The sequence below is a fragment of the Populus nigra genome, chromosome 18 (genome assembly GCF_951802175.1).
Source record: "Populus nigra chromosome 18, ddPopNigr1.1, whole genome shotgun sequence".
NCBI classification, from domain to species: Eukaryota; Viridiplantae; Streptophyta; class Magnoliopsida; order Malpighiales; family Salicaceae; genus Populus; species Populus nigra.
Window position 1 is genome coordinate 9046380 of NC_084869.1, and position 27399 is coordinate 9073778.

Sequence of the window (27399 nt, forward strand, 5' to 3'; positions counted from 1 at the left end):
TCAACCTCGTTTGGAGCATTAGATTAGCCTTAACACTTCTTTTTGTTAGGTTCTAGTGATGTAATTATGGATTAGTTAAATTCTCTTTTGTATTATTAAGTTGTCACTAGTGCTTGTAACATAAAGTAAACTAGAATTAAGATTTTTTATGATCTTTGAATTCTATATATTAAGTTTGAATTTGATATGATATTTATTTGTATTCATTAGGTTAAAAGATATATACATGTAATTAGCTTATTTTAATCTTTAGAATTTAATTACATCCTTTAATTTGGTGAAGTACTTTTAATGTGGAAAATATTTGGATTATGGAAGAGAGTGTAATTTTTGTTGTTATTTGGTAAAGGTTCATGATAGTTGAACCGTGACTTGAGATTGATTATATGAATATATTGTGATGTCAAAAACTTGGTATGTTTAAATATTGGGAAAACTCTACTGAATCTTTGCAAAGATCTATGAAATAAAAATGGAACCTAATTAAAAAAATCATGGTTTTCAATTTGACCATGATGATAAAAAGATCTGAATGTGTATAAGTTAGTGATGTTACACTAAGTTATTGGTAACTGTAAGGGTTAGCCAGATTTATTGACATTATTGAAGGATAGCTAAAGTTGTTGGCAACCATAAAGGTTAGCTGAATTTATTGGTATCCTTAAGGGATAGCCATAGTTATTGGTAACTATAAGGGTTAGCTGAATTTATTGGCATTCATAAAGGGATAGCCGGAGTTATTGGCAACCATAAGAATTAGCCAGATTTATTGGTTTTCAGATGGGATAGTCGAAGTTCTAGGTGATCATAAGGGTTAGCCGGATTTATTAGCAGAGATATCCAAAGTTGTTGGCAATTGTAAGGATTAGCTGGTTTTATTTACATCCATGAGGAGTAGTTGGAGTTGTTAAAAATCATAAGGGTTAGCTTGATTTATTGGCATCCTTGAGGGATAGCTGGAGTTGTTAGCAACCATAATGGTTAGCTAGAGTTAATGACATTTATGAGAGATGGCCAGAAATAATTGGCCTTCATGTTGGATGGTTAAGATTAATTTAGTGTCAATGATGATAGTCGTTCAAGGTGGACTAGATAATTAAAAAGTAAAATTATTGATATTTAGAATAAAATTGTTGAAAATACAATAGATATAGGTTGCATTGAGAATCGAGGAAAAATGAGAAAAGGAAAAGGAAAGAAAAGAATATGGAGTATGGAATATAAAATGGATTGGATGAAAGTTGTATAGCTAATCGCATGAATAGAAAAGGTTGATGAGTCAACTTTAAAGTGAGGACAAAAGAAACCAGTGATTTAATATTCAATTTATTTTAAATTTTCATAGCAATAAGGAAGGCTAGTAGTATTAGAAGATAACAATATTAGAACCTATTGGGTAGTCTATCATAGGGGTGGTGACTAATTATACTAAATGTGTTGTGTTTTAGGCTACATTCGGGGCGTAATTTGTAGGTTGTTTTGACATTATATTATATGAGTCAGGGAGCTATTAAGAAACAACAATAAGATGCATTTTAAATGTCGTTTCGAACAATGTATGCATGAGAACTCTAAGGATTGTAATGATAATAAGATGAGTTATAACAAACAATGTGGCATGGTTTAATGAAGGTGTTTTTTATGGTGTACTCGTGAAAAGAAGGGTGGTTGTTTGATCATGAAGAAGGACATAAGTATAGGCTAATTAGGGTACTATGTGGTAAGAGATTTGAGAACTATCTTGATGGCCAAATAGGACAATAACATAGGTATTTATGTTTGCATATTTTAGGCTATATGATGGTCAATCAAAATAATAGATAAGTGTATTGAGGCATGTAAGAATATGTGTACACAAAAGTTTATTATAAGATGAAGGACTAACGATGTCTTGACTCAAACTGAATCAAGTTAAATCAATATTAAAGATTTTTTTATGGAAAATAGAAATCAATAAATTATTGGTTATACTTATTTGGAATTGTTGGGTGATACTTGTAAAGGGTTAGATTCCTTAAAGAACATACAAAATAAAGAGTACAAAGGATAATTTACCCTTGATAAAAACATGGTATATTGTAAGATGTGTGGAATAAGTCTTTACCATCAATAAAACCTTGGGGTGAGCTTCAATGGATAAAGTTATCAAGATGGATTTCTGTACGAGATGCAACTTCTGGATGGGAAGATAAATCTTAGAATTACCTTGACGAGATGACTATATAATACTTATGGTTAGTAGAGATTATTGAAAATGAGTCGATTTTGTTATTACAGAAAGAAATTATGGAGATTTGTTCCATGAAGAATCATGTGCATCTTGTATCTCGCATATCTTATTGGATTGTGATAAATATCTTATTTAAATTTGTATGTTTTGTAGGTTCACGATCTGAAATATCACCTGTTGATACAGAACTCTGATTTTTTTAGTTGATAATATTAGGTAGATTCTTAGTAGCATATTGTAATTTAAATAGATAGGGATTGTGATATGAATATATAATTGTAATGTTGTTCTTGTAATGAAATGTTTTCTAAAAGTTAAGCTTAATTTATTTTTTAGTTGCACTCAATGAATTTCACTGGGTGTGTATTATTATGAATTAATTGATTGATTGAATGACTAAAATTAATACTTGGATATGAATTATTATGTGTGGGATTTGAAACGTAAAGAGACTCTACTAAAATTTTAGTAGAAATTAAAAACATAAATCATAACTTAATGATTTTTGTAATTTATACGAATGAATATGTTAAATAACGAATTGAATTTAACCATGAGATTAAAATACCAAATCACTAATATTAAAAGTGTCGAAAAAGAGTTACTTGTTTTCTTGACTTGAATGCTGAATCTATCATTCGATGAATGCTGTGAGATTTCCGAGATACCAGAGCTGGGCTACTCGCCTAAGTCCGCTCAGGCATTTGGGCAAGCCCTCAGGCGCAGGGAGTAATTGTAGCGTCCAAAGGCAGGATATTTCGATAAACATTAAGAAACTTATTACTACCTTTTGTCTAATCAACCAAACTACTCGAGCCAACGGATTTTTAGTCCCCTTTTGGTCAGTGGTTCGATCTTCGATGGCATCGATCTACCTTCGAATTTCAAGCTCTGATGAAATAACAAGGAAGACTCTGTTAATTTGGAATGCTTTTCGTCGTCCTAATGATAGGCCATAACGCCCCTTTGTGAATTCTGAGTCAACTTTTCTTAAAGCAAAGGAATAAAGCATTTCCTCCTTATCCTCTCATCATTATCTACGAAGGATCCAATTATTTTTCTTGTCTGAGCCTCGAGGAAGTGTTTGGTTCATTTTCGCAGACCTTCACCATTATTTACTTCAAAATTTGCAAATTCTATTCCATAGAAATATCCCGTCATTTAATTATTTATTTAACCGATTGATTATTCTAATTAGGGTAGTTAAAAATGATTAAACGCAATTTCAGGATTTGTTCCGCCAAGAAAATGTTTTATAAGAGAAATAGTTACTTTTTCATTATTTAAATATGTTAAAAGAAGATTTTATTGATAACCTTAAACGCAGTAATGATTATAAAAAAAATGATGTTTTTTTTATATATATATATAATCATGAATGTTCGGTCAGCTTAGCTCATGTATATCTCCATTAATTTTTAAGATTCTAAAATTAAAAACAAAATAATAAGTAAATGAATATTATACCGAAAGATACCCTCACCTAATTTACATTTATATTTATTGAGTGATGAATAATATATGTTTTTAAAAATATGAATATTTAACTTCTTGTCTATTGATAATAAGCATAATTTTTAAACCTGACTCGGTTCAAGACCCGGGTTTCGGGTTTTGACCGAGTCAATCTTTATTTTTTAAAAAATTTAAAACGGTATCGTTTTTGTAAAAAAAATCAACGGATTTTTGACCGGGTTTTGCCAGGTCATACCGAGTCATGACTTTTCCTATTTTTTCATCAATCCGGTTCAGTTCCAGTCCCAGATCGACCCGCCGGGATGGGCCAGATTTTAAAATTATGATAATAACTATAAATAACATTAAAAAAATAAAATCTTTAATTACCCATTTATCATCCGCATAACACAACATCAACATAAATATTTTTTTTGGTTACGTACACAGCAAGCAAGAGAGGCAATCCCAGAATACTGTCGGAAGAAGAAACCCATTTTATATAAAAAAAAAATACATTTATAAAGCAAAGAAGCCAACCAAACCCTCTCTCTTCAATCCTAACACGCATGCATGTCCTTGTCTTATCACCGTCGTCTTGCTATATCCTATTTCAATTAATTAACCAAAAAGTTTAGGAAATAAAACTTTTTCAATTTTTTTTAAAAATCTTTTGAGAAAATCCTCCACCACAATATTGTGGGTACAACTAGGAGAGTTCACGCTGCAATTTTAGGTGTTTGAGAATATGTAAATTGTTTTTTAAAAAAATATATTAAAATAATATATTTTTTTATTTTTAAAAATTATTTTTAATATTGACATATAAAAAATATAAAAATTAATTTTCAATAAAAAATTAAATTTTTATAAAATACCATTTGAACGGCCGCGTTTCATGGCCGCGCCTACGTCACGGAGTCAACACACACTCCACTCCATCCGCGACCCTCCTCAGCGAATGTTAGCATCCACGGCGCGCGCACGCTTCACTTCCCTTCTCTTCTCTTCTCAAACCATAACCGCCACATCTTTACTCTTCGACGCATCCACAGCAACCGGCCGACCAGAAGCAGAAACGGAGGCGTAACGGGAGGAGAAATCGCGAAAACCATTATAATCATCCAAGTCATCGAGATTTCCATTCTGTCCTCCTGGTCCTTCATCGAAATTCAGCGAATAACTAAAGGGATCGTACTGGAATTTCCCATGGTGCCTTCCGTTACCGCTGCCGCTGTTTTTATTTCTATTGAATCTCCGAATGAAAGTTTTCCACTTCGGACCCGCAACAACTTCTGACCACTCTCTTATCTTCTTAAACGCTCTCATCCCCTTGGCCCACCATTGATTAGGATGAAGGTCATCGCCGTTTGATGAAGGTGATGATTTGATTCGCTCCCAGAAGGATAATCCGACGCTGGAAGATCGTCGGGAAGAAAAGCAGGGAAAAAGGAAGCCGCAGCGTGTGTTTGTTATGAGAGAATTCGACGTCGTTTCTTCTGGGATCGGTTCTACCTCTCTAAAGGCCATTTCGATTGATCGAATTCTCTCTCTTCACGAGAGAGTGATCTTTAAATGCGAGAGAGACGCAACGGAAAGATACCGGGAACTGACAGCTGCCAGTGAAGGAAGATTTGAATCTTACTTTATAATTATTTATTTTGGAGAAACCACGAATATAAAATCCTTTCAGTGTTTAGGAGAGTGAATATGTAGTTTTTAAAAGTATTATTTATTTAAAAATATATTAAAATAATTTTATTTTTATTTTTAAAAAATAATTTTTGATATTAATATATTAAAATAATTTAAAATAAAAAATAAAAAAAATAGTTTTTAAAAAAATACTTTGAAACAAAAAAAACACCTTCATAAATTTACAAGCACTCGAATGAATGGTTTCTTAGGAGCAGAGCTAGGATAATTTTCTAGAGGATCAAAATTAGAATAATTTTTTAGGAAGGCAAAACTTCAATTTTTTACTAGTTTTAACTGTAAAATTTAATTTTGTTATTTTTCAGCAACGACGTATAAATTATTTTTCTCGGTATAATTAATTAATGGTTCTTTTTTCTTTTGTAACTGTTGGGTAATCTACTTAATTTTGAACTCGGAGGACCTGGTTGCAATTCAGCTTTATAAATGGAGGGCTAAATTGTAGAATTGCCTTTCTTGACCTCGTTTGTTTGCTGAAAAGTAATTTATTTTTTAAAAGTGAATTATTTTTTTATATTTGATAGTGTAATAAAAAATAAGTTGGAAAATATTTTTCAGTTTTTGGTTATGTCATGGAAAATAAACTGGAAAATAACTTATTAATGTTTTATTTTTTTCAACTTTATTAAAATAATAAGGAACAAATTTTACAAATTAAAAAGTTGAATGAGAATAAAATTGAAAAAAAATATAATTTCATAAAGTATCTCAAATAAAATAAATAATATCAAAATAATAGAGATTAAATCTAAAAAATTAAAAATTAAAATATGAAGAAATTAAAATAATAATAATTAACATTTCATAAATTATTTCAAATAAAATAAGTAACAATCAAAAGAATAAGGATTAAATTTAATAGATAAAAAATTTCAATTAAACAATGATAAGAGAAAAACAAATAACAATTTTAAAAATAAGAACCAAAGTTAATATAAAAATTAAATTTTTAGGGATGAAATTAAAAAATAAATATTTAAAACAAAATATATATAGCAATAAAAAATTTGATGATGAAATTTGATATAATTAATAAATAATATAATATTTCTAAATTTTTCATAATTTTAAAAAGAGTTTTTTTGTTGAATAATTTTTTTAATGGTAAAATCAAAAAACTTAAAAAATAATTTTTAAAAATCACTTTTCCATAAACAAAACACCCGTGAAAAGTGTAATCGATGGGCTGTGTCTGAGCCTATATTTTTGGCTTTTATGGAGAGATAAGCGTGGATTTAAGAGCATTATCTGATAATTAATTATGCTGCTAATTGCTCGAGCGTGATTGGAGGCCCCTGGGTGGGGAATGAACAGAGGAGGTAATCAGGTACTTTTCGAGAGACGTTGGGTGGACTTCTTAGTGGGGTCCAGATGAGGTGTCATTACCAGAAAAATTGATTGAATATCACCAAGAGTCCATTTGATTTTATCATTGCAGAGCCAGCTGTATCATCGAACGGACAGGAAAGCGGGATGGTACCGCTTTATGAACTTTGTCTAATGCACTTTTGTGGAAAATTTGGTCTCTCCACCCTTTTATAGTTCGGTCCGCGCTCTGCTGCGAACATATCAAAATCCATGCGTAGCAATATTTTCATGCATGCCATGAATAAATAAAAATCTGGTGTCGTTTGGTAGACCTAACGGTTCAAAGAAACAAACTAGTCAGCTTGCTCAATAATTACTCAGTTTTTTTTTTTAAAAAAAGTAAGGTTAGCTGCCATTTTAACCATTATCTAACTCTAGTACAATGAAATCTCAACGTATTTAATTGCAAAAAAAAAAAAATCAATGAGTAAAATAAAAAGATGACAACAAATTATACTGACCCGTGTTAATCTTTGAAATTGATGTCCGGATATTATTATAATTATAAAACTCATGTTGAATAAAGAGATTTTCAATTTAAAAAGAAATTGAGGAAAAACTTTTATGATTAGAGAGAAAAAAACACTCGTTGTATATCAGTTAAAATCTCGGGTATAAAGTAAATAAGAATTTATACCAAAAAAAAAATATTAGTGATTGTAGTTTTGAAGGAAATATAATGTATGATATAAAATGAGTGATATTATCATAATTTTTGGAAAAATTCCTACTCCTTCCTCTATTAAACCCGTCGGCCATAGCAATGGATGAAGACATATAAATTTTGATTTTTCCCCTCCTTTCTTCTCCAAAACTACTTAGATGATTTCCATCCATTATAATAAACCAAATTAGAGAGAGGGGTTGGAAGCTTGGAAATTAGAGAGGGAAAGTGTGCAAAAAGTTGAAGAGGAAAGGAAGAACCTTGGTATCTTTGCAAGAAACACATTCAATTGGGTGATTTGGTTGTGTTAAGAGGTTCCTAGCGAATTAATTTCAATGATGTTGATTTTGGGTTTCAAAATCCTCAATTTACAAATTTTAAGGTTTATTATATTTTGTATTGGAACGTTGATTGGGTTGATTTTTATTGGTGTTGGGTTATGAAAATAACATAGGAAATGTTCAATTTAGCTAATTAACATCTAGAATTAAAAAGTCTCAAATCTTTGAATTTCAGGGTTTATGTGAAATTGAAAGAGAAATGCAAAATTTTGTTAATTAGTGAGTAAATATAATGCATGCAACTTGATTAGGGACTAAATAGAAGAAATTAAAAACCAATTTCAGGGAATTAGTGGCCGACCATAAATTGAAAATTTGATGAAATTAGAAATGTGATTAATTCATTTGTTTTTGGCATTCTAATGATATGGATAATGCTTATGATTGATTTCAAATGTTATAAGGTAGATAATTAGAAGTTTACTTAATATAATATGGATGTAATGATGGAAATATGATAAATTGTATAAATTATGTTGAAATCTATATTCTAAGAATGTTATCAAAGCTGTGTGTTTGGTGTAAAGATAGAAATGTGAAAGATTGAATAAAATATAATGAGATTTATGCCCTAATAAAATTATGGAAGTTGTGTGATTTATATAATGATAGAAATATGAAAGATTGGACAAACTATATTGGAATTGATGTTGATGTTCTAATAAAATAATAGAAATGATGTGTTTGTTAAAATGATGAGTTTGTGTTTAGGCATGATTGAGATCTATATGAAATAAAAATTTTAGACATTAGGTTATTTTTGTACAAGATAAAAATAAAAGTATGAAAATTAATGAAATTATGTAATGTTATTGTTTTAATGATGAGCTATGCTTATAATAAATTATGAAGTGTGATTAAATGTTATTATATTTATATTGGGTTGTGGGTTAACGAGTTAGTGATATGAAAAATGAAAGATAGATGTTAGATGTAAAATAACATGTAAATACAAGTGAGTAATATGAAAAATATTAGATTGTACTGAGATATAAACAAGTGGTAAAGTAAGAATAAATATTCTGTTTAAAAAATGTGAGGAATAATCATGTGTATAGGTTAAAGTGAATTAGATACTAACTGAAAATATTTCCTTGAAAATCAGAAGGGGTATCCAAGGTTAGACCAGTGGTTGAGGGAGCACATACTACTAAATTTTTATACAGTTGCTCGTCATCTCATATTTTTATTTATAGTAATGTCAATGTAAAGTTTATGTTTATATGTAAAATGCGTCTTAAAAGGAAATGTAGGAAACCATGTTGGGAAAGAAATATGTCGGCCGCATGAGCAAGGGCTATTAACTAGGGAAAATAGTTAAGCTGGTCGTAAGAGCGGGGGCTAAAAACTTGTGGAAATAATTAAGTTTGTCGCATGAGCAGTAGTTAATGATTTAGAAGAAAAAAAATAAGAAGAGGACCAAAGCTTTGGAATGCCAGATCTCTATCCTCAGAGATCGTGAAGGAGCACTGATGGTGTGGAAGCAAATAGGAGGTAGAGAAGCACCCGATCCACCAATCCACACTCGAGTAATGGCGATGCGTGAATGCATGCACCGACAGTGATGGTTGTGCAAGTTACACATGCCACCACTGTTTCATTAGTCTTTCAGTGTCTATTTTAGTATACCCTGGACATTTCAAACGCCTCGAAAAGTCAATCTATAAACTCAAACCATTTTGAACAAATTACTATAACATTGTGAAATTTGGGATAAATTGTTTATTTTTGTGTATATTTTTGTACTGTTTTGGATATTATTTGATTTAAATTCATGTGTGTTTTTTATTCGATAATTTGCGTTGAATTACGATTTTACTTTTTAGAGTAGGGTTTATGTTGATGTGAACATTAAATCTTGTTTTATGGGTTGTGCTTGGATTGATGTTGATTTATTTGAATTGGTATTGAAAGTTGAATATAAATTCCTGAAATTAATAAGATTTGTGTGAATATTTGATATTATTTAGTTTTAAGTTAATGAATAAAGTAGAAAGTGTGGGGGTGTCCCTCTTTATAGCAAACTCCTCACTAGATATAAATGTGAGGCTCCGTCTAACTACTTCAAAAACGATGTTTGCATTAACCTAATGAAAGCATTTAATTACTTCTACGTGAATCATATGAGAAAAGGACTATATCGGGAGAGGAGTACGCAGGGCATGTAAAGCTTTATACTTTTGCATTGTTTGATATGTTTATCATTTTTTTAACTTTTTTGGTTTAAATTCATGTTCGAAGGAGGAAACAAAGGTATAGGAGATCGGGGGAGGGGAGGCTTGGGCTAAAGGAGCTACTGTTGAGGTTATGGATACATCTAGCTCTTAGTCTGTGGAGATTTAGGAAGCTTGTCATGAGATGAGATGGATAGTAACTCTACTACAAGCCCACCATCACGAGAGGAAATTGATCATTGATCTCCCCGAGGAGGGGAAGGCCCCCCTTCCTTGATTTTCTAACATGGCAACTGGGAGAGGGCCAGGTCTCTACTGGTGAGGATATCACACCCAAACTTCCAACATGATATATTTGAAGGGATTTTACCGCTTCTACATGAATCCAAGACTAACAATACCTCTCATTTATGGAGCCTCGAAATGCCTCTAATGAAGGTATATGGTATCATGATTCAAACCCAGACTGTGGACGAGTCAACATAGCATGTTACGGTGAACAAACCTTGTCTTCTGCTTATATGCAGGGTGCTGTCGTGATGGATACAGAGAGTACCACCACCAAAAATGCAGAAAAATCCCTGATTATTGCACGTAACAATCTTAACCATATGTATCCTTCTAGTACTGTTTCCCCTCTCTTATGAATCCTTCAAATAGTTAGGTCAAGGAAATAACTAGTACCAAAATTAGTCACCAAATAGTTATTACAGAAGTTTGGTGTTGCATTCAAATTTGTAAAAGACACAACTCAATCACACCAGTTAAGCAAGTTTTTTCCAGGAAAAGCTCTAGCTAGTCTCTAAGTGGAATTACCTCCTTCGATTAGCAAGAAGCCCGTCAACTAGGTAAACATTTAAAAATGGTTCTGAATGCAAGTCAAGATCCATAAAAAGAAATGCTCATCTGTCCGGGAAACTCAGCAAACTAAATGATTTGTCTCACATCTGCGCAGAGACTGTGTTAAGAGTGTGTGTATAAAAGCCATGCATCTTCTACTCAGCGTTATATTGTAAATGAATGACAGGACAAGCGGGCATGACTATTAACATCTCTGCTGGTTAAAAAGTATTCTTTCACGCTCATAAGGCACAATGTTGCAGAGATTTCCTAACTCTAGTCAAATAAACATAGCCCAGACAAGATTGCCAAAGCACACACAATGTCGCGCGAGTAAGAATGCAAAACTAAATAACAGGGCATTCTGAGTACATATATATTACCAAATTCAGAATCATGGCACCCAAATCTTAGTTACACGACTATACTAATAGTCAAACATATATGGAAGACCATAAGCAACTCACTAATAGTTCTGGCACTAATGCGAATCCCCTACCTGGACAAATGCCACAACTTAGCACACATGTTCTAATATCAGGGAAAACAGAATGCTCACTCACGTATCCATTACTCTTCCAACCTCACTACAGTGAACATTCCAAAACACAGAGCCAGCATCATCGACCTTCCTGGTATCAATAGCAATAGCCCCAAATATCGCCCTGAAAGCACTGCAAACCACTGCGGGAGCAGTTGAATTAGTCTTGGGAGAAACTCTAACTACCCTATGCAACCCCAGTCTCATCCCATCAACAGCACACGAAGTGTCCACTTTAGCGTTTTCTGATATCCAGCGGTTAAGGTCTTTCGAGGAGATTTCAATGTCCTTTCCAAGGTAATACATAGAGACAGATGTGTCGATCACATTTGATCCCAGAATGCTCAATGCCTTATTGTTCTCCTGAGAGAATGACGAGTGTGTCATTGCTCGGCGAAGATAACCAATGTTCTTGAAAGTATAGCTGCAAATTGAAGAAGCACAACAATGACACTTCTTTTTGGTCCGTCAGGAAATAAAAGAAATAGAATCAATAGGATAAAAATGAAACTTTACAGCGATTATAGCTACTGGATCTATATTTATCACAAATTATGCCCTTTTTTTTCTAACTTTATCTTTTATGTATAATATAATGCTTCATTTAAAGAACCCAGTTTTACATTTGATTTTCTCGGCAACAAAAATACAATTTTATGATAGAGAACGAAAAAGGGTAAAGTTACCCGATTTGATTCTGCAGCATGTCAAGTGCTGACTCAAACGGCGATGATTTGAGTTTTCTTGATGCTCCAGACTGCATAAATCACAGTCGCAGAGTAAATGAAATCTTCTGATTCTATTTAATAGCAGACCAAGCAAAACATTTTAGGGTTATTAAAAATAGGGTTTCTGAATATACCTGTGCAAGGGAGTATGTGGACAAGACGACTAGTGCAAAGACAGTGAAACGACAAGAAGCCATTTCTCACTACCTCTTTCGATCCTTTGAGGATTGAGGTTGCTTTTCTTAGGATTTCGTTCTAATGCTTCTAGTTCCAGGGAACTTTCCCTTCTATGCGAAGTAGCTTGACTTTAAGGTTGAACTGAGATGTCAGATGTCAGGTTATGTATGGTCAGTGGCGCTTTCGAATGTTTTGGTCAGAAGGGATGGGTCCATGATCGCAAAAATATTGGATAGGTGTTTTCCTCTACGTAGTTTGTATTTGTAGTTTAAAAATATTTTGAAAATTTTTGAAATTTTTTAATTTTTTATTTACTTTAAATTAATTCTTTTAATATTTTTAGATTATTTTAATGTGTTAATATTTAAAATATTTTTTAAAAATAAAACAAATACTATTTTAATATATTTATAAATAAAAATACTTTAAAACACAACAATTATTACATTTATATAATTCAAAAACATCAAATATCAAATTCTGAAAATATCAAATTACAAATCCCAAGTAAATAATCGAGATGAATAATGAAGATTTAAGTGAAGAATAAAGATTATAATTAAGTCAACCTCTTTTTTTTTTTGGTCATGCATTGTATTATATAATATCAATTTCATTTCATTTGAATTTAAAAATTCAGATATGCCGAAAGATGGTAGAATGGAATTCCAATCAACTTTCATTGCTCAAAACAAGATAGAAAAGAATTGGGCCCTAAACAATTCCTTTCTTGTATAAGCAGAAGCATGTATACAAAAAACTGAGTTCTTTCATCGGTAAACACTACCTATGATGATAAACATATGAACCTGTGAACTACACGGTAATAATATCTATTCCCCCTCCAAACCAGAAGATACATACACCAGCCCTCATTTCCCTGAAATTTAGAGCAGCAACAAAAAAGAAAGATAAATGTTTGATTGAGGCCACAAATTCTTCATCGTCCCATCTTGCGTGACGGAAAGCGCTAGCGTCAAACACCGCAAGAGCATGCAACGAATAAGTTTACATCAGAAACCAGCTTCAGGAGAAACCTACTACATCAAAGCGAAAAAGAATCATCCGAACAAGCATCTTTCTTGCACCAATCATATTGACACTGTCGTGCTTGTTCAACCTGGGTCATTCATTGCATATAGAAAGGGCAGAATCACAGTTCCTTTCAGACAACATTATCGAAAGAAACTTGTGTTTCTGTGCTACTTGACTTTGAATTTGAAGCATCAGCCAAGCATTGAAGCAAAGCTAATACATCAACAGTATCATCTAGATAGTATCTAGCTTTGCTTGGCTTTTGGCCAACTGTGCATGCAAAAATCGCTGGAGCTGAAGGGAGTAACGAACCATAAGCTGTGTTTGACATGCTTTCAAACATGTCTTCATCAGATCTGTCATCCCCAATGCACAACACGAAATCTGGGGGTTTCCCATTAGCAATCATCGAGGAAAGAACCTTCTCTGCAACAAACCCTTTAGTTACTCCCTGCGCATTTTTAAGTTCAATGTGAGACCAGTTTCAAACAAAAAAAAAAGGAACACGGGAACAAGCCACGAACAAAAAGCCTGCATACCTGTGGTTTTACTTCAACAATATTCTGGCCCCTCTTAACAACTACCGGATCATTTGCAAGGACATTTTCCAGATGATCCAACAGTTCCTTTGCCTGGCAAGATCCAAAATCTGGATCAGCATCTTGGTGGTGCCATACCAAGGCACTCTCCTTGGTCTCTATATAGGAACCATCAGTGGCCTCTGTATACAATTTCATGACAGGTTCGGCAATGTTTTTCCAATCAAAATCAGCAGTGAAGGATCTCGTTTCCCAATCAGACATCCCACTCCACCTACAATGAGAAAAAGCAACCCCTTAAAAAACAGAACTTATACTACACAATGAAATTAGTTGAAACCCACTAGCTTCATTCACAATTGCAATGACCTAATAAGTGGAGAAGTTAATTTTACTTAAATGAGCGCTGTGTTTTAACCTTATGTGTTCCATTTAATAGACAAACAATGTCTTGCTAGCAAAATTATTAAGCTAGAAATTCAATATTAATACCTATTAACATACCTCAAGAAGTATCCATGTTCAGCTGCTATACCCAGATTTTCACATTGAGCAAACCAATCACTCAGAGACTTTTTTCCTCTGCCACTAACTATAAACACATTGTTCCTGGGATCAGAACAAAGATTGTTTAGAACAGAGATGACTTCAGGACTGGGGGTTTTAGGAATGGAAGTTTGAGCCACCACTGTTCCATCATAGTCCAAGAATATTGCCCTTTTAGAAGTTCTCTTGTATGCAGAGATGATGTAATCATTGGAAAGCTTCCTAAAGCTAGGAGAGAGTGACAAGATTCTGAAATTCAGACCAAAGCCAATGCCCCAGCAACGTTTACTATAATGATCTTCGCATGCTCGTGTCAAATCCTGCATAAAACTGCAGGCCCAGTAAGCTACATCATGGGAGCTAACAAAGCGATAGTGCTTTTCATGCCGCAACTGCTTCTCTAAATCAGGCATGGTGATGGCCACATTCAATGCGTTGGCAACAGCTTCAATGTCCCATGGGTTCACTCTTATCGCTCCACTTAATGATGGTGAGCAACCAGTAAACTCTGATACAACAAGTGAACTTGTATGACGCGACCCAGAGGCAACTCCTAAAGCTTCGTCCATCTTCGGCGTACCCTGCCTGCACGCAATGTACTTGTATGGGATCAGGTTCATTCCATCTCTCACTGCATTTACAATGCAGCATTCAGCCAATGCAAAGTAGGCAGTTTTCTCACAAAAGGGGACATGACGATCAATCAGGACCACTGGTTCATAGCCTGGAAAACCAAAAGTATCATTTATCCTTTTGGTAATTGTATGTGTCTCCATTTTTGCTTCTTGTACAGCTTTCCCTGAGCTCCTAGCAGGATTAACAATTTGAACCAAGACTAGCTTTCCCCGCATCCCTGAATTCTGCTGCAAAAGATGCTCCATAGCTAATAATTTCAGACTAATGCCCTTGAATATGTCCATATCATCGACTCCAACAACAAGCCTTTTCCCCTTGAACTGTTTTTGGATTTCTTTGACCTTGATGGAAGAAGAGGGGTGATTTAAAGCAGATTCAACTCGACCCATATGAATCCCCACAGGCAAAATTTTGATGTACACTGTGCGGCCAAAATACTCCAGACCAATATGACCACGTTTGGATTCGTAGTGTAGGCCCAACATCCGGCTGCAACAGGATAGAAAATGGCGAGCATAATCGAATGTATGAAAACCAATCAAATCTGCATTCAGCAGTGCTTTCAGAATTTCATCTCTAACAGGCAGAGTCCGGTAAATTTCTGACGAGGGGAATGGGCTATGCAGGAAGAAGCCAAGCTTAATTCGATTAAAACGTTTCCTCAAAAAAGTAGGGAGAACCATTAGGTGATAATCATGGACCCAAACATAATCTTCTTCTGAATTAATCACTTCCATGACTTTATCTGCAAATATTTTATTAGTAGAGACATACGACTGCCACAGCAATCTATCAAAGCGATTACCATGATCTGGACACATAGGCAGCATGTAATGGAAAAGGGGCCACAGATGATGCTTACAGAAACCATGGTAAAAGTTTTTATAAATTTCAGAAGGAATAAATGTGGGTACACAGTTAAATTCCTCCAGCAATTGTTGAGAAACTTCTTCTTGCTCACTAGTATCAACATCAACCCTTAGAGATCCCACATAAACAACCTCGGTATTTTCTGAGAAGCCATCTTTCATTTGTAACAGAAGGGAGTCCTCATCGAAACTGAATGACCATTTGCCAGATTTTAAATCCTTCTGAGCATTCAGAGGGAGAAAATTTGACACTATAATCTTTTTAACAGTTGATGGAGCATCAGAATTGCCATCATTAGTTCCATCTCCATCTATGTCAGAAATTATTCCTGGAACAGTCATTATCCTTGGAAGAGCTCTAGGAGCCTGACTGAAATTCATCATATCCCCAGATGCCAAGTCCAATAAACTTATGCAAGAACTTGACACCATTGTTGTCAGATTGTAGTATTCTTGTTTCTGGCTATGGAGTTAGAAGAAAGGAGATAATGCACAATCAACACCTTCCTACCAAAAAGATCTTGAAGGAGTATTGCAAATATTAGAGAACTAAAGACCTGCAGGAAAAGGCAGAAAACATTAACTACCACGTGATGTGATGTACAATGTTCATCTTTGAATCAAATAGAAATATAGAAAGGGAATAAAGTACAAATCAGTAGAACGTAAATCATTCAATTCTGCAGCCCTATATATGCATAAATACAATGTGTAGTCGCCAGCAATGCAGGTTCACCATTTGCAATGGATCTTACAACTATTACAGGTTAAAAATCAGGAAAAAGCAAAGGCTTGGAGCCTTGAAGTCAGAAGACATGTCTAGGTCCTTTGAACATCTTAAGAGCCCCATGCATAATATGTAGGCTCTGTTAATTTGAAAACAATAAAGGGAGGCATAGTAATTTCCAGAAAGTACGTACATCACTCATAGGACACTTTCAAGATCTTGGCCAAGATCTTGTTTGTCAATATCACTGTGATATCATATTCAGTGTCCCAAGAAATATCCTTTGATTCTTTTCTGTGGGCCAAGGTCCTTGAAAATTTTAATGGAGAATAAACGCTTATAATCAGATTATCAAATTGCCAATTAGAGCCAAGATCATTATTAAGATGAACTAGTGAACAAACAGAAAGAAATGTGTATCGTCATAAAAAGAGAAAGTAAAGTGAAAATATTTCCAGTGTGAACTTGAAAGGGGAATAGAGTTGTCACAGAGAAACTGCTTCTCTTTATATGTTTGTCTATTATTGGCCCCATTTTATCATTTACTAAAAAGAAAGTGAAATTGCAATTGCTAAAGCCTATCTAGTCTTATTACAATTATCATTCCTGCTCATGAGTCAGCAAATGAAAACAAAGATGTTAACTGTTAAATCTATGAAATAAATTAGAGAACAACCGGAGGGTCAGTCACCAGAAAACGGTGACCTACTTGTTGATTACACGCACAAAAAGGGAGTAAGGCCATAAATTCCAACTCGAACACGGAGATTTAAAGTATAGCCAACATTCATCATGTTAATCTATGGATTAGAGGAAATAAACAAGTAATCATAAACGCAACCAAATGATTCATATACATACCTAGATTCACTAGGAAAAATGCAGGCAACGGATTCTTCTTCCTAGATCTTTCTTATTCCTTATGCAACTCAAGGGAAATTGTTTCGTAAGAATTCGTGGTTGGACACAAATTTATGAAGCTGCTGAAGTGAGAAGGGAGAGTACGTTTTGAATATGAAAAGGATATCACAGTGAGTTGTAGGAATGCAATATAGTCTTCTTATACATGCCTTATAAAACCCAGTTCCAGCCAAACAATTAAACCACAGAATCTGTCCTCCAAACCAAAATCACTGACTGGGATTACATTTTTATGAGTTGGACTAGCCAAATAAGTCCATCCTTATCTCCTCTTGCATCGAAATCTTCGCACAAGACGACAAATAAAACCAGAAAGAAGAATGGCAACGTGGACGTACTTGATTCGCGGAACAAATGTGTGTTCTGTAATTTTAGATATTCTGATTATTTCAACAAAAATATGACTACTGAAGACCATAATCTGTCAATTTCATTAATTTATACAAGAACCAATAATTCGAAGTATAAGATTACACTCGGCTATTCATGGCAAAACCTTCTTGGTGAAATACTTTGAAATAAATGAAAATAAGAAACGACATAAGAAACACAATTCTAGCTGCATTTAATTGATATATGTTACTTTATTTTCCAGATTCTACAGCTGGACATTATCAGCAACAGCTAAAAAGGATTTTTCCTTCAAGGACCCAACTTGACTTCAAATACACAAGCATACACCATTTAAATATCTCTTGTCCTGAAATTTAACCATTCTTTTATTGGAAACTAATTATACTGAAAAATGGTAATAAAGGAGACTGTATGATAACAATAGCAATCATAAATAGTGACCTACATACACCGTTTATAATCATGCCTTGTGCCCTATCATATGAACTTGAGAACTCAAAATGCCCTTACACCTCATAGCTACATCAAAGCAGAGAAGAGTGGAGACAATCTAGAAAAACTGTAACATGAAACACTCGGAGACAAAGAGAGACAAAAAAAAAGTTTTTAGAAAAAATTTTGTAAGAATAAGAACATTGGCCTTTCTTTAAAAAAAACAAGGTCATGAAATCTTAAACATAAGAGTAAAGCCTATTATAAAAGACCCGGAAAAGGAGAGAGGTGATCATGGTTCTTGAGAAAGAATTACTGTTAAATTTAGAAAAAAGAGTTCAAATGCCACATCAAAACCTATGGATCTCACAGTTCCCATTTAAAAACATAATCTAAAAGGGGTTACCTGAAAGCAAGGAAACTGATTCAACAAAAAGAGCTTCCTGCCAGCACTACGAACCGAGAGTTACCCTGCCACCAAAATCAATAGCATCAAAGAGTTAGTTGCTGCGAAACAATACAATATACACACTAAAGTAAAACCCAAAGAAGCAATTCAACACAGTAAAGAAAGCCCAAAAAGAAAAACTCCAAACCTAATAGAACCCATCATTTCTTTCACACTTTGAAAGCAAGCAACAAAAGTTAAAGAATCAAGAACAAAAGAAACCCAGAAACAAACGGATAATGTGAAGTGTTTACTTACAAGAAATGAAGTAAATGTTGTGAGAGAGAGAATATTAACAGGGCATTTTACAATACAAAGATGTAAAAGAAGGTGATAGAGAAAGAGGAGCGGGTGTTAGGTTCAAAACTGGTGAGATTTTGAGGGGAGAGTTTTATTTATGGCTATGAAACCGACGAAGCAAGGAAAAAATAGAAAGTTCTGAACAAAACGAATAGAAATGGAGAAGAAAAACAAATATAAGAAAAGATGGAAGCTTTTTTATATATAAATATTCCTATGGTTTGGTTTGGTGTGTGGATTCAACAAAGGGAGCTGAGATGGATCGAAACGTAGAATATTAAAGTCAAAAAGAAACATGGATAATGGATTGGATTGGAAAGAGACTCTGTTCTTATGTCTCACACCTTGATTGCAACTCTGGTTGCTCTTACGTTATAGTCCTCTGTGCCTTCTCCTTGCTCCCTTGCCCTTGTTTTTCATGTTTTCTTACCACCCCCCTGTATAAAATTTGAGATAGTTCTTTACATGATTCACGGGAATCATATTTATTAAATTTAATAATAAAAAAAAGCCTATGATATATATAACTCATTCGATCCTTAGCCCAAATACAGTAATGATTTTCACTTATAATATATGCTTTGTTTATTAATAAATGAAAAAAAAATTGGGTTGAATTATGAATATCCTTAACTCTATGGATATGTTTCCCCTTCGCACGTGGCTAAATAAGAAGGGGTGAAATGGTATTTTAAAAGCTATGTCAATTAATTAAGATATATATTGAAAATATCTGAAAATATATATATATATATATATATATATATATATGTATATATATATATATATATGTAATATAATTCATATTGCCTAGGACCTAAGTCTTTAGGTACCATACCAAAAGGTCGTCTTCATTATTGAATAAAGAACATTATCCTCCAGCAGTGAGTGTAGTAGTCTCTTTACGGAGCTCCAAATTTCTGCACTATAATACTGTTGACCCTCTCTCTCTCTCTCTCTCTCTCTCTCTCTACACACACACACACACACCCAGACACTTGCCTGCCTGAGGATAACCAGATATAGACTTGGCCCCATGATCTCCTTCAACTTTCAGTTATTTAATACTAGCAGACTGGGAAAATGCCATGGCCATTGGAACAACAAAGATTAATGATTTGGATTCTTGTGAATTTCTATGTTCTATCCAAAAAGGTGTTGCGGCTTACGCAAAATAAAAATAATCAAGTCACTAGCAATTGTAAGAGAATTCAACTAGCAATTTGACTTGAGGAAAGTTTTTGTTGATGACAGATATAATATCAGTGAGTTATAATAAAAAAAAATTATTTTTTTATAATATGGGATGTTCGGGCCAGCTTATACGTACCATGATTAATTCTCGGATCCACCAAACACTCTACAAGTTCAGTAGACAGATAAGGTATCACAAGGATGACAAGTGTGCACACAAAAGTTTGAACCTATGGTACAAAGACAGGAAATTCTCTGCCACAACCGCTAGGCCACCGCTAGGCCACAAACTTGGTTGCAGTTATGACAATATTTTTTATGGTATAGGAGGTGGTTTTCATGTTATTAAAATGCTTGTTTTAATTGAGAATGATAATTTCTGATATAATATTTTTACTTTTAACTCTGATTCTGATTTTAGCTTGGTTAAATTAGACTGGTTGAGAGGAATTTTTTTACTTGACTGAGTACCTGATATAATTTATTTTTCTAAAATTAATTTTATAAACAAATTCATTTTAAAATATTAAACAAGTCGGACGGAGAGGAAGCCGGGTGATGTAAACGGAACTAGAGAAATCTAAATTTTAGAACAAAAGGAAAAGCTAACATAAAATCCGATTACTCACAGTATAGATAAGATAGACAAAAAATTAGAGATTATAATTGACAAAAAGACTAAGCACATACCTAACACCAAAAGATTGCATCTTTTACAGTTCTTGTCGTACAATTATTAAACCTCCAATGAGTCAATAACGGAATTCAAACCTATAATTAATCTGATGCTGAATGAGTGTTTATCAAAACACACCAATCCAAATATCCAAATAGATTATTCCTTCTTTAAATTCCTGTTGTTTTATGGTGTTTTTACTTAAAAACATATTAAAATAATATTTTTTTAAATTTATTTTTAATACCAGTACATCAAAATAATATAAATATATCAAAAAAAACTATTTTAGAATTAAAAAATTAATTTTTTCAATTTTTTTCTTAAAACGCATGTCATTTGGAGGAAGATGAGCACTGTTAAGAGTTCAAAATGAGAATGATGGGGAATGCGAGCAGAAGGAGGAGATATTATTATTATTATTATAGTCAGGAACCAAGATGAGCTGTGGTATAATGATTAACAGCTCAGCTGGAGTAGAAATAATGGAACAGACCAGACCAGCACTTTTGACGCCCTCTTTTATTTTGATTTTTTTTTTTTTCTTCCTTTTAGACGAACAGATATTGATAGGGACAGGCTACAGGGAGAATGTGAGCGTTCCGACAATGCACGCGGCTGCTCGACCTCGCCGTTTCCCACCTGGCATCCATTCTGGACATGACTCCCCCCCCCCGTTTATTACTACCGCGTCTCCACCCACTTTCTGTTTTTACCAAATCACCCCTCCCCTCCCTTCCATAACAAAATAATAAAAAAGAAAAAGACAATTCAACCTCACACCCTGTCCTCTCACTGGATTTTGCTGTGATATTATTTATATGTTTAAAAGTGTTTTTTAAACAAATTAATTTTTTTTATTTTTCTTTTATTTTAAATTATTTTTTGTATTGTTAGATCGTTTTGATGTGCTAACGTTAAAAATAAATTTTAAAAAATAAAAAATATATTATTTCGATATATTTTCGAGCGAAAAACACTTTGAAAAGCAACCGCTATCACAATACCAAACAAACTTAATTTTTAATTCATTCATATCCAAATTAGTACATTTACATAAAATTATTTTCTGAAAAATTAAAAGTAAGAAAGTCATTAGAGGGGGAGTAGAAATTGAACTTAATGTGTTTGCTCACTAAACACATTTTTTTCTTTACGTGGTTAGATGATGACACAGTTTAATTTTTTTTTTTTTTTTTGTTAGTCTCATTAAAGGATTTTGAAGCTTTGTCTTATCAATAACACATTCTTTTATGTTATGGTTCTTCAACAACAGAAGAAAAAATTGATGACAAAATTCTATGAATTCACCATTATTAAAAAAAAAAAAAAGAGTAAATAGTATTGGGAAAGGAATTACATGCATAGTTTTAAAACCCGGTCCGGTCCGGCGGGTCGATCCGCGGCTGAAACCGGACCGGATTGAAGAAAAAATAAGGGAAGGAAAAACCCGGTGTGACCCAGTTGACCCTGCAAGACCCGGTAAAAAACTCGGTTGTAACCCGTTAACTTTTATTTTTTTACTAAAATAACATTGTTTTAATTTTTTTAACAAAAAAATTAACTCGGATAATCTATCAAACCCAATGACCCGGCCAAAATCTAAAATTTGAACCCTAGACTAGACCGGGTCTAAAAACTATGATTGCATGGTTAGATTTGCATGGTGTAACATCATGCACAATGGATTAGGATGGCAGAGTTGTAATATTGAGGAACAATAAGTCCTTCCTGGTAATGCGGAGCACGATGCGGATAAAATGTAGGGGACAATGATCCTTTGGATTGCACTTTCACCAGACTCCTTCCATTTTCCTCATCTTATCCTCTTTTTTATAATTCCCACAACCTCGTACGGACCTTTTCTTGCTTAATGACAACAATACCCTCTTATCACTCCCTTGTTTCTCCTGCTAAATCATCCCTTGGTGGAATAGCATCCTCCAGGAGACATTACAAGGGATATTTCAATTTATACATCAATTAAAATTAAATGTCCATTCCATGCCATTTATTACCATATCCTTCATCATGTGGCATATAATATTTTTAAAAGAAATTTGAAAAATATTCACAATATATTTTTTATAATATTAATAAATATTTTATCTTGTTCGAGTAATCATTGTCAATTTTTTATTTGATTTATTATTGTTATATATATTCTTAATTATATTATTAAATTAATTAAGTTCATATAATTCACATTCAAATGAGGAATAACTTAGCGTCTTGATTAGGACTAGGAAGGCAAGTTGTGGAGTCAAATTCCCACTAAAGAATTTAGTCAAATTACAATAAACCTGGAGACAGCGTGAAGGATGTGTTGTCCTATGGTTTATCATTCAAGCCTCTCAATCGTTATCCTGTTGGTATAATTTTATTGGTCAATGTTTTTTCATTATTTCCGTGGTAAATATTCATAACCAAATTATATGGGTTTAATTTATATATTTAGGGTGTGTTTGGGAACGCGGTGCAAACCATGTTATTTTAAATTTTGATTTTTTTTATTTAAAATGAAAAAAAATCTTGGTTTCAGATCGTTTTAATGTTCTGATATTAAAAATAATTTTTAAAAATTAAAATTTTTTATTTTGATATATTTCTAAGCGAGAAATACTTTGAACCACTCTCGTTATCATAATTTCAAATACACCCTTAATATATGATGAATTAGCCATCCCGTTACACGTATTTGATATTATCAATTAATGTTAATATTCAAAATATCTATAAAAGCAGGGTGTTTTTTCTTTTTTTAACACATGTATTAGAAGTTAGAACGTTTCTAGGAAATAAAAAATTTAGAAAATTTCTCAATTTGTTTTGCTTTACTAGTTTCTCGAGAAGAAAATTAAAATGTGTTAATTTTGAAGAAAAAAAAACAAATCATAAAAGTGATGAGTGTTTGCTCTTAAACTTTATCAGTTGACACATTCTACAAAAAGATTATTTTAGAAATCTGACAATAATTTAAGAACGCAGCAAATGGAATTAATATGTAGAGACAAGCTGGAGGCAAGACAACAACTGATAAAGTTATTTTCCTCAAAGAGAAAAGAGTTATTTTTTTTCTTTTTATAGATTTTATTAATTGTTTTCAATCTAAACATAAAGTTTTCATCTTTGATTGAAAAGAAAAAAATTTTATATATATATTTTGCATAGCCAACAATAATTCTCTTTAAATTTTGAGATTATAAACCAGATGGAACTAAATAATAATGATTTTTGTAGATTAGTTGTATCCAAATGATGTATGAAGTCCTAGAAACCTGTTTGAAAGTGTGGTTATGGCTGCTTTTCAAAGTGTTTTTTTGTGGTGAAATGCATCAAAATAATGTTTTTTCATTTTTAAAAAATAATTTTTGAGATTAACACGTCAAAACGATCTAAAACACATAAAAAATTAATTTTTAGTAAATAAATTAATTAAATTTTTTAGGAACGCGATTTACACCACGTTTCCAAACAGTATCTTACACGGTAGAGAGCACTCGTTTTTTTTTTTTTTACTTTTTAGGCATATTTGTTTTACGTGTAAAACGTTTTTCATAATATATTTTACATAAAAATAATTTATGACACTTGATAATTAATGATATAAAAAACATTTTGACAATAAAATGAAAAGAATAATATATTATGATGATAAAATATTAGTGGTATTGGTGATCACATAGATGATGAAAGTGGAGTAATAAGATAATTTCAATGAGGTATAAATGATAAGGACAATGATGGTGGGTGGTGTCATTGTTTGTGGCAAAGTGATGGTGATTGAGAGTGCATGTAGGATATTATTACAATTTACAAGTGAATTAATAGTAATAAAATACTTATAAAATTTTGTGAGTTAGAAATATATAGTAATAAATAAATTAAATTTAAAGATTTATTTTAAGATACAAAAAACAAACGCTACTCATGATATGGTGGCATTACAATTTACAACTAAACAATTATTTATCAATGTTAAGTTTTATTGTAAAATCAATATATATATATATATATATATATATATATATATATAAACACAAATCAGCAAAAATATTTGTAGCTTTTACACTTGTTTCCTATATGTCTTAAACTTCATATTCTAAAATAAATGTAATCAATCACTCATCCAATAATTGTTCTAATCTTTAATACTTGCTTATTTACGCATTTATCAATTACTAACAAATTGAAACAATGAATTTGATTAATAATTTCTTAAATGAAGTGATTAGTAATGCCTCCTCTAAGATATATTCATACATAATAGCATGGCAATATAATTTCTTATTTTCATTCATATTTTGACACATAATCACAAAACTCACAATCAATATTGAAATCTGATCCCGGAAAGCTGAAAGAGATCTGATAGAAATGTGACATCATAAAAACTTGTCCTAAGACACCAATATTATTGGAATTAAATCAAATGACATCATGAAATCATTTAATTTTTGATAAATTAATTTAGTTCTTTCAGAAACTCAAGAATGTAAAAATCACTCTCACATACAAGCTGAAAATTTAGAATGATATTATTCAATAACTATCTATTTTTAGGCTTACAAATAGTTTAAATACTCTTAAAAAATAACCCTAATGGATCTACTATTGAGGAATAAATTGGTCCACTTACAAAATTGACCCAAAACCTATATTGATTAACCTAAAATACTGATTCAAACAAGTCTTGGAACTTAACTAAAACCAAGTATTAATTAAGCCCACACAAGCCTTGGCTATAACTAAAATAATAAAAATAAAACTCATAAGTTAATTTTCTGTGTTGTCGTGAGAAGAGAAGAAGAAAAGAAAACAATACAAGTTTGGTATAAGGTTTATTTATAACCTATAATACCACCCAATGACTTTAGATACCAATGGAGAAGTTGTCGCCCTTATAATTTTCTAGATAGAAAATGATTTTAATTGTAACATTGCATTTATCCTGTTTTTTAAGGAAAAAGTTGTTGTCTTTATTGTTCTTTTTTGCTACCAATTATTTGTCCTTCCATCATTAGAAAACAAAAATTAAAGTTGCTGAAATATTCTTCTTGCAAATATAGGAATCTTTGCCGCCACATTGTTTTCCTTTTAAGCTTGGATTTTTTGTTTCTTTTTGTTGTGTATTCTCCTCACGTGACATGGAAATAAATTAAATAAGATATCCTAATACATAAAGGAAATAATTAATGTTCTCACACATAATAGAAAATTCATAATTAGTGCAAAAAGGCAGCCTTGTTGCTAAAAATTCATGGCCCAAAATGAGGTTGGATTGCGCTCCTCTTGCACATGAATCAAATGCACTCTTGCACATGAATCAAATGCACTAAGGCCTACTTTTTATGCTTAAATGGACTAAACTTGTAATATTATTCCATCTAATGTTTCTTTCAATGCCTTCGTTTTAAACCTTACAAATAACCCATTTGAAACATGTAATGGATCTTTATTGCTGTCTATGAGTTGATCCACATCATATTTTTTTTCAAAAACAAAAAAATCATTTTAAATCATAAATCAATAAGTTCATTCATACAAAATAAATTAAAATATATAACAAAATCAAACTATATTTAGAGAGTTACCCATTTATAACTATTTGAAAATTTATTTTGTATTTGTACTTTGCAAAAACTCCAAAGGGCTCGCTTGGTGTTAAAAATATTTACTTCATTCTTCTTCTTTTTTTTTAGTTTAAATCTTGGAAAGTTAAAACTAGTATTTAAAGAAGTTTATTTTCTTAAAGGCGTCTGACTGCTTGACGTGAGACTTTTAAAATCATTTGGAAATGAGATATAATTTCTATTGAAGTGTAAAAAAGTCCGAGCTTTTTGTCAAAAAAAAAAAAGTAACCTGCAAAGCAACTTTGTTTGTGGACTAATTTGTGGAAAATATAAAGAAATCAATCTACTTTGCCAAATAGTGAGAGGATTGACTGATAAGGGCAAATACCTTACCTGGGCACTACAAGGACAATGTTTTAGATCATTGAGCATATTGGCCCGTGATGCCCACACTTTTTTTTTTAAGATTAATGTAGGTATCTAGGTTAGCCTGCGTGCACTTCGACTAATCCTATAGGTCTTGAAGTTAACGACCATGTAAGTTTCCAGTGATCATCATATTAGCAACCACATGACTCGAATCTGAGACCACAAGAGAAGCAAACCTTTTAATTCTAAATTTTTACTATTGGACCATCTACTAGATGATTCACTCCTTTTTCTTTTAGACTTTACAGTTGAAGGTGTCCTCCTTACCTGTACGCTACAAGGATAATATTTTTTTTTATCTATCTAACTTTAAAAAAATATTCATAAAAAAAAATATTTTATATCTATATATAAAAGTATGGTACCATAATTTTTATTTTTATTTGAACCAGTCATATTGAATAATAATTTTTATCCAAATGGTAATTTCTTTTTTATTTGTAAAACACTAAAAAATCCAAATGGATTCACCATGTTAAGTGAGGG

The 27399-nt window shown here is 32.4% G+C and overlaps 3 protein-coding genes across 8 annotated transcripts; all 3 read right to left on the bottom strand.

Annotated features, from left to right (window-relative positions):
- Window positions 1–4050: 4050 nt before the first annotated feature.
- LOC133678313 (uncharacterized) lies at window positions 4051–5290 on the bottom strand. The gene is made up of 2 exons (XM_062100600.1): window positions 4564–5290; window positions 4051–4293 (listed from the first exon to the last, which is right to left on the bottom strand). Exon 1 carries the CDS (start codon window positions 5213–5215, stop codon window positions 4697–4699), a length of 519 nt encoding a protein of 172 aa, XP_061956584.1. The 5' UTR covers window positions 5216–5290; the 3' UTR covers window positions 4051–4293; window positions 4564–4696.
- A 5846-nt stretch (window positions 5291–11136) lies between these two features.
- LOC133678650 (protein NUCLEAR FUSION DEFECTIVE 2-like) lies at window positions 11137–12411 on the bottom strand. Its single transcript, XM_062101061.1, has 3 exons — window positions 12192–12411; window positions 12016–12086; window positions 11137–11753 (listed from the first exon to the last, which is right to left on the bottom strand). The coding sequence occupies exons 1-3, from the start codon at window positions 12252–12254 to the stop codon at window positions 11348–11350; spliced, it is 540 nt and encodes a 179-aa protein (XP_061957045.1). The 5' UTR covers window positions 12255–12411; the 3' UTR covers window positions 11137–11347.
- Window positions 12412–12887: 476 nt separating this feature from the next.
- Window positions 12888–19523, bottom strand: LOC133678649 (probable alpha,alpha-trehalose-phosphate synthase [UDP-forming] 9). Of its 6 annotated transcripts, none has more exons than XM_062101056.1 (6): window positions 19386–19523; window positions 18700–18764; window positions 17448–17870; window positions 14313–16416; window positions 13809–14082; window positions 12888–13720 (listed from the first exon to the last, which is right to left on the bottom strand). In XM_062101056.1, exons 4-6 carry the CDS (start codon window positions 16289–16291, stop codon window positions 13400–13402), a joined length of 2574 nt encoding a protein of 857 aa, XP_061957040.1. In that variant the 5' UTR covers window positions 16292–16416; window positions 17448–17870; window positions 18700–18764; window positions 19386–19523; the 3' UTR covers window positions 12888–13399. The 6 variants fall into 6 exon arrangements, with proteins under 6 accessions (XP_061957040.1, XP_061957038.1, XP_061957041.1 ...); XM_062101054.1 differs by lacking the exon at window positions 19386–19523 and adding an exon at window positions 19000–19368; XM_062101057.1 differs by lacking the exon at window positions 19386–19523 and adding an exon at window positions 18890–19368.
- Between the last annotated feature and the right edge of the window lie 7876 nt (window positions 19524–27399).

Bases quoted from the DNA above. Each gene is read 5' to 3' on its own strand.
- LOC133678313 (XM_062100600.1), bottom strand. From the start codon at position 5,215: ATGGCCTTTAGAGAGGTAGAACCGATCCCAGAAGAAACGACGTCGAAT.
- LOC133678649 (XM_062101059.1), bottom strand. From the start codon at position 16,291: ATGGTGTCAAGTTCTTGCATAAGTTTATTGGACTTGGCATCTGGGGAT. The intron at 14,083-14,312 runs GTATGTTAATAG...TTCTCATTGTAG, and splicing joins GAACATGGATACTTCTTGAG to GTGGAGTGGGATGTCTGATT. The intron at 13,721-13,808 runs GTATGCAGGCTT...AAAAATGCGCAG, and splicing joins TTGTTGAAGTAAAACCACAG to GGAGTAACTAAAGGGTTTGT.
- LOC133678650 (XM_062101061.1), bottom strand. From the start codon at position 12,254: ATGGCTTCTTGTCGTTTCACTGTCTTTGCACTAGTCGTCTTGTCCACA. The intron at 12,087-12,191 runs GTATATTCAGAA...TGATTTATGCAG, and splicing joins CCACATACTCCCTTGCACAG to TCTGGAGCATCAAGAAAACT. The intron at 11,754-12,015 runs GTAACTTTACCC...TTCAATTTGCAG, and splicing joins ATGCTGCAGAATCAAATCGG to CTATACTTTCAAGAACATTG.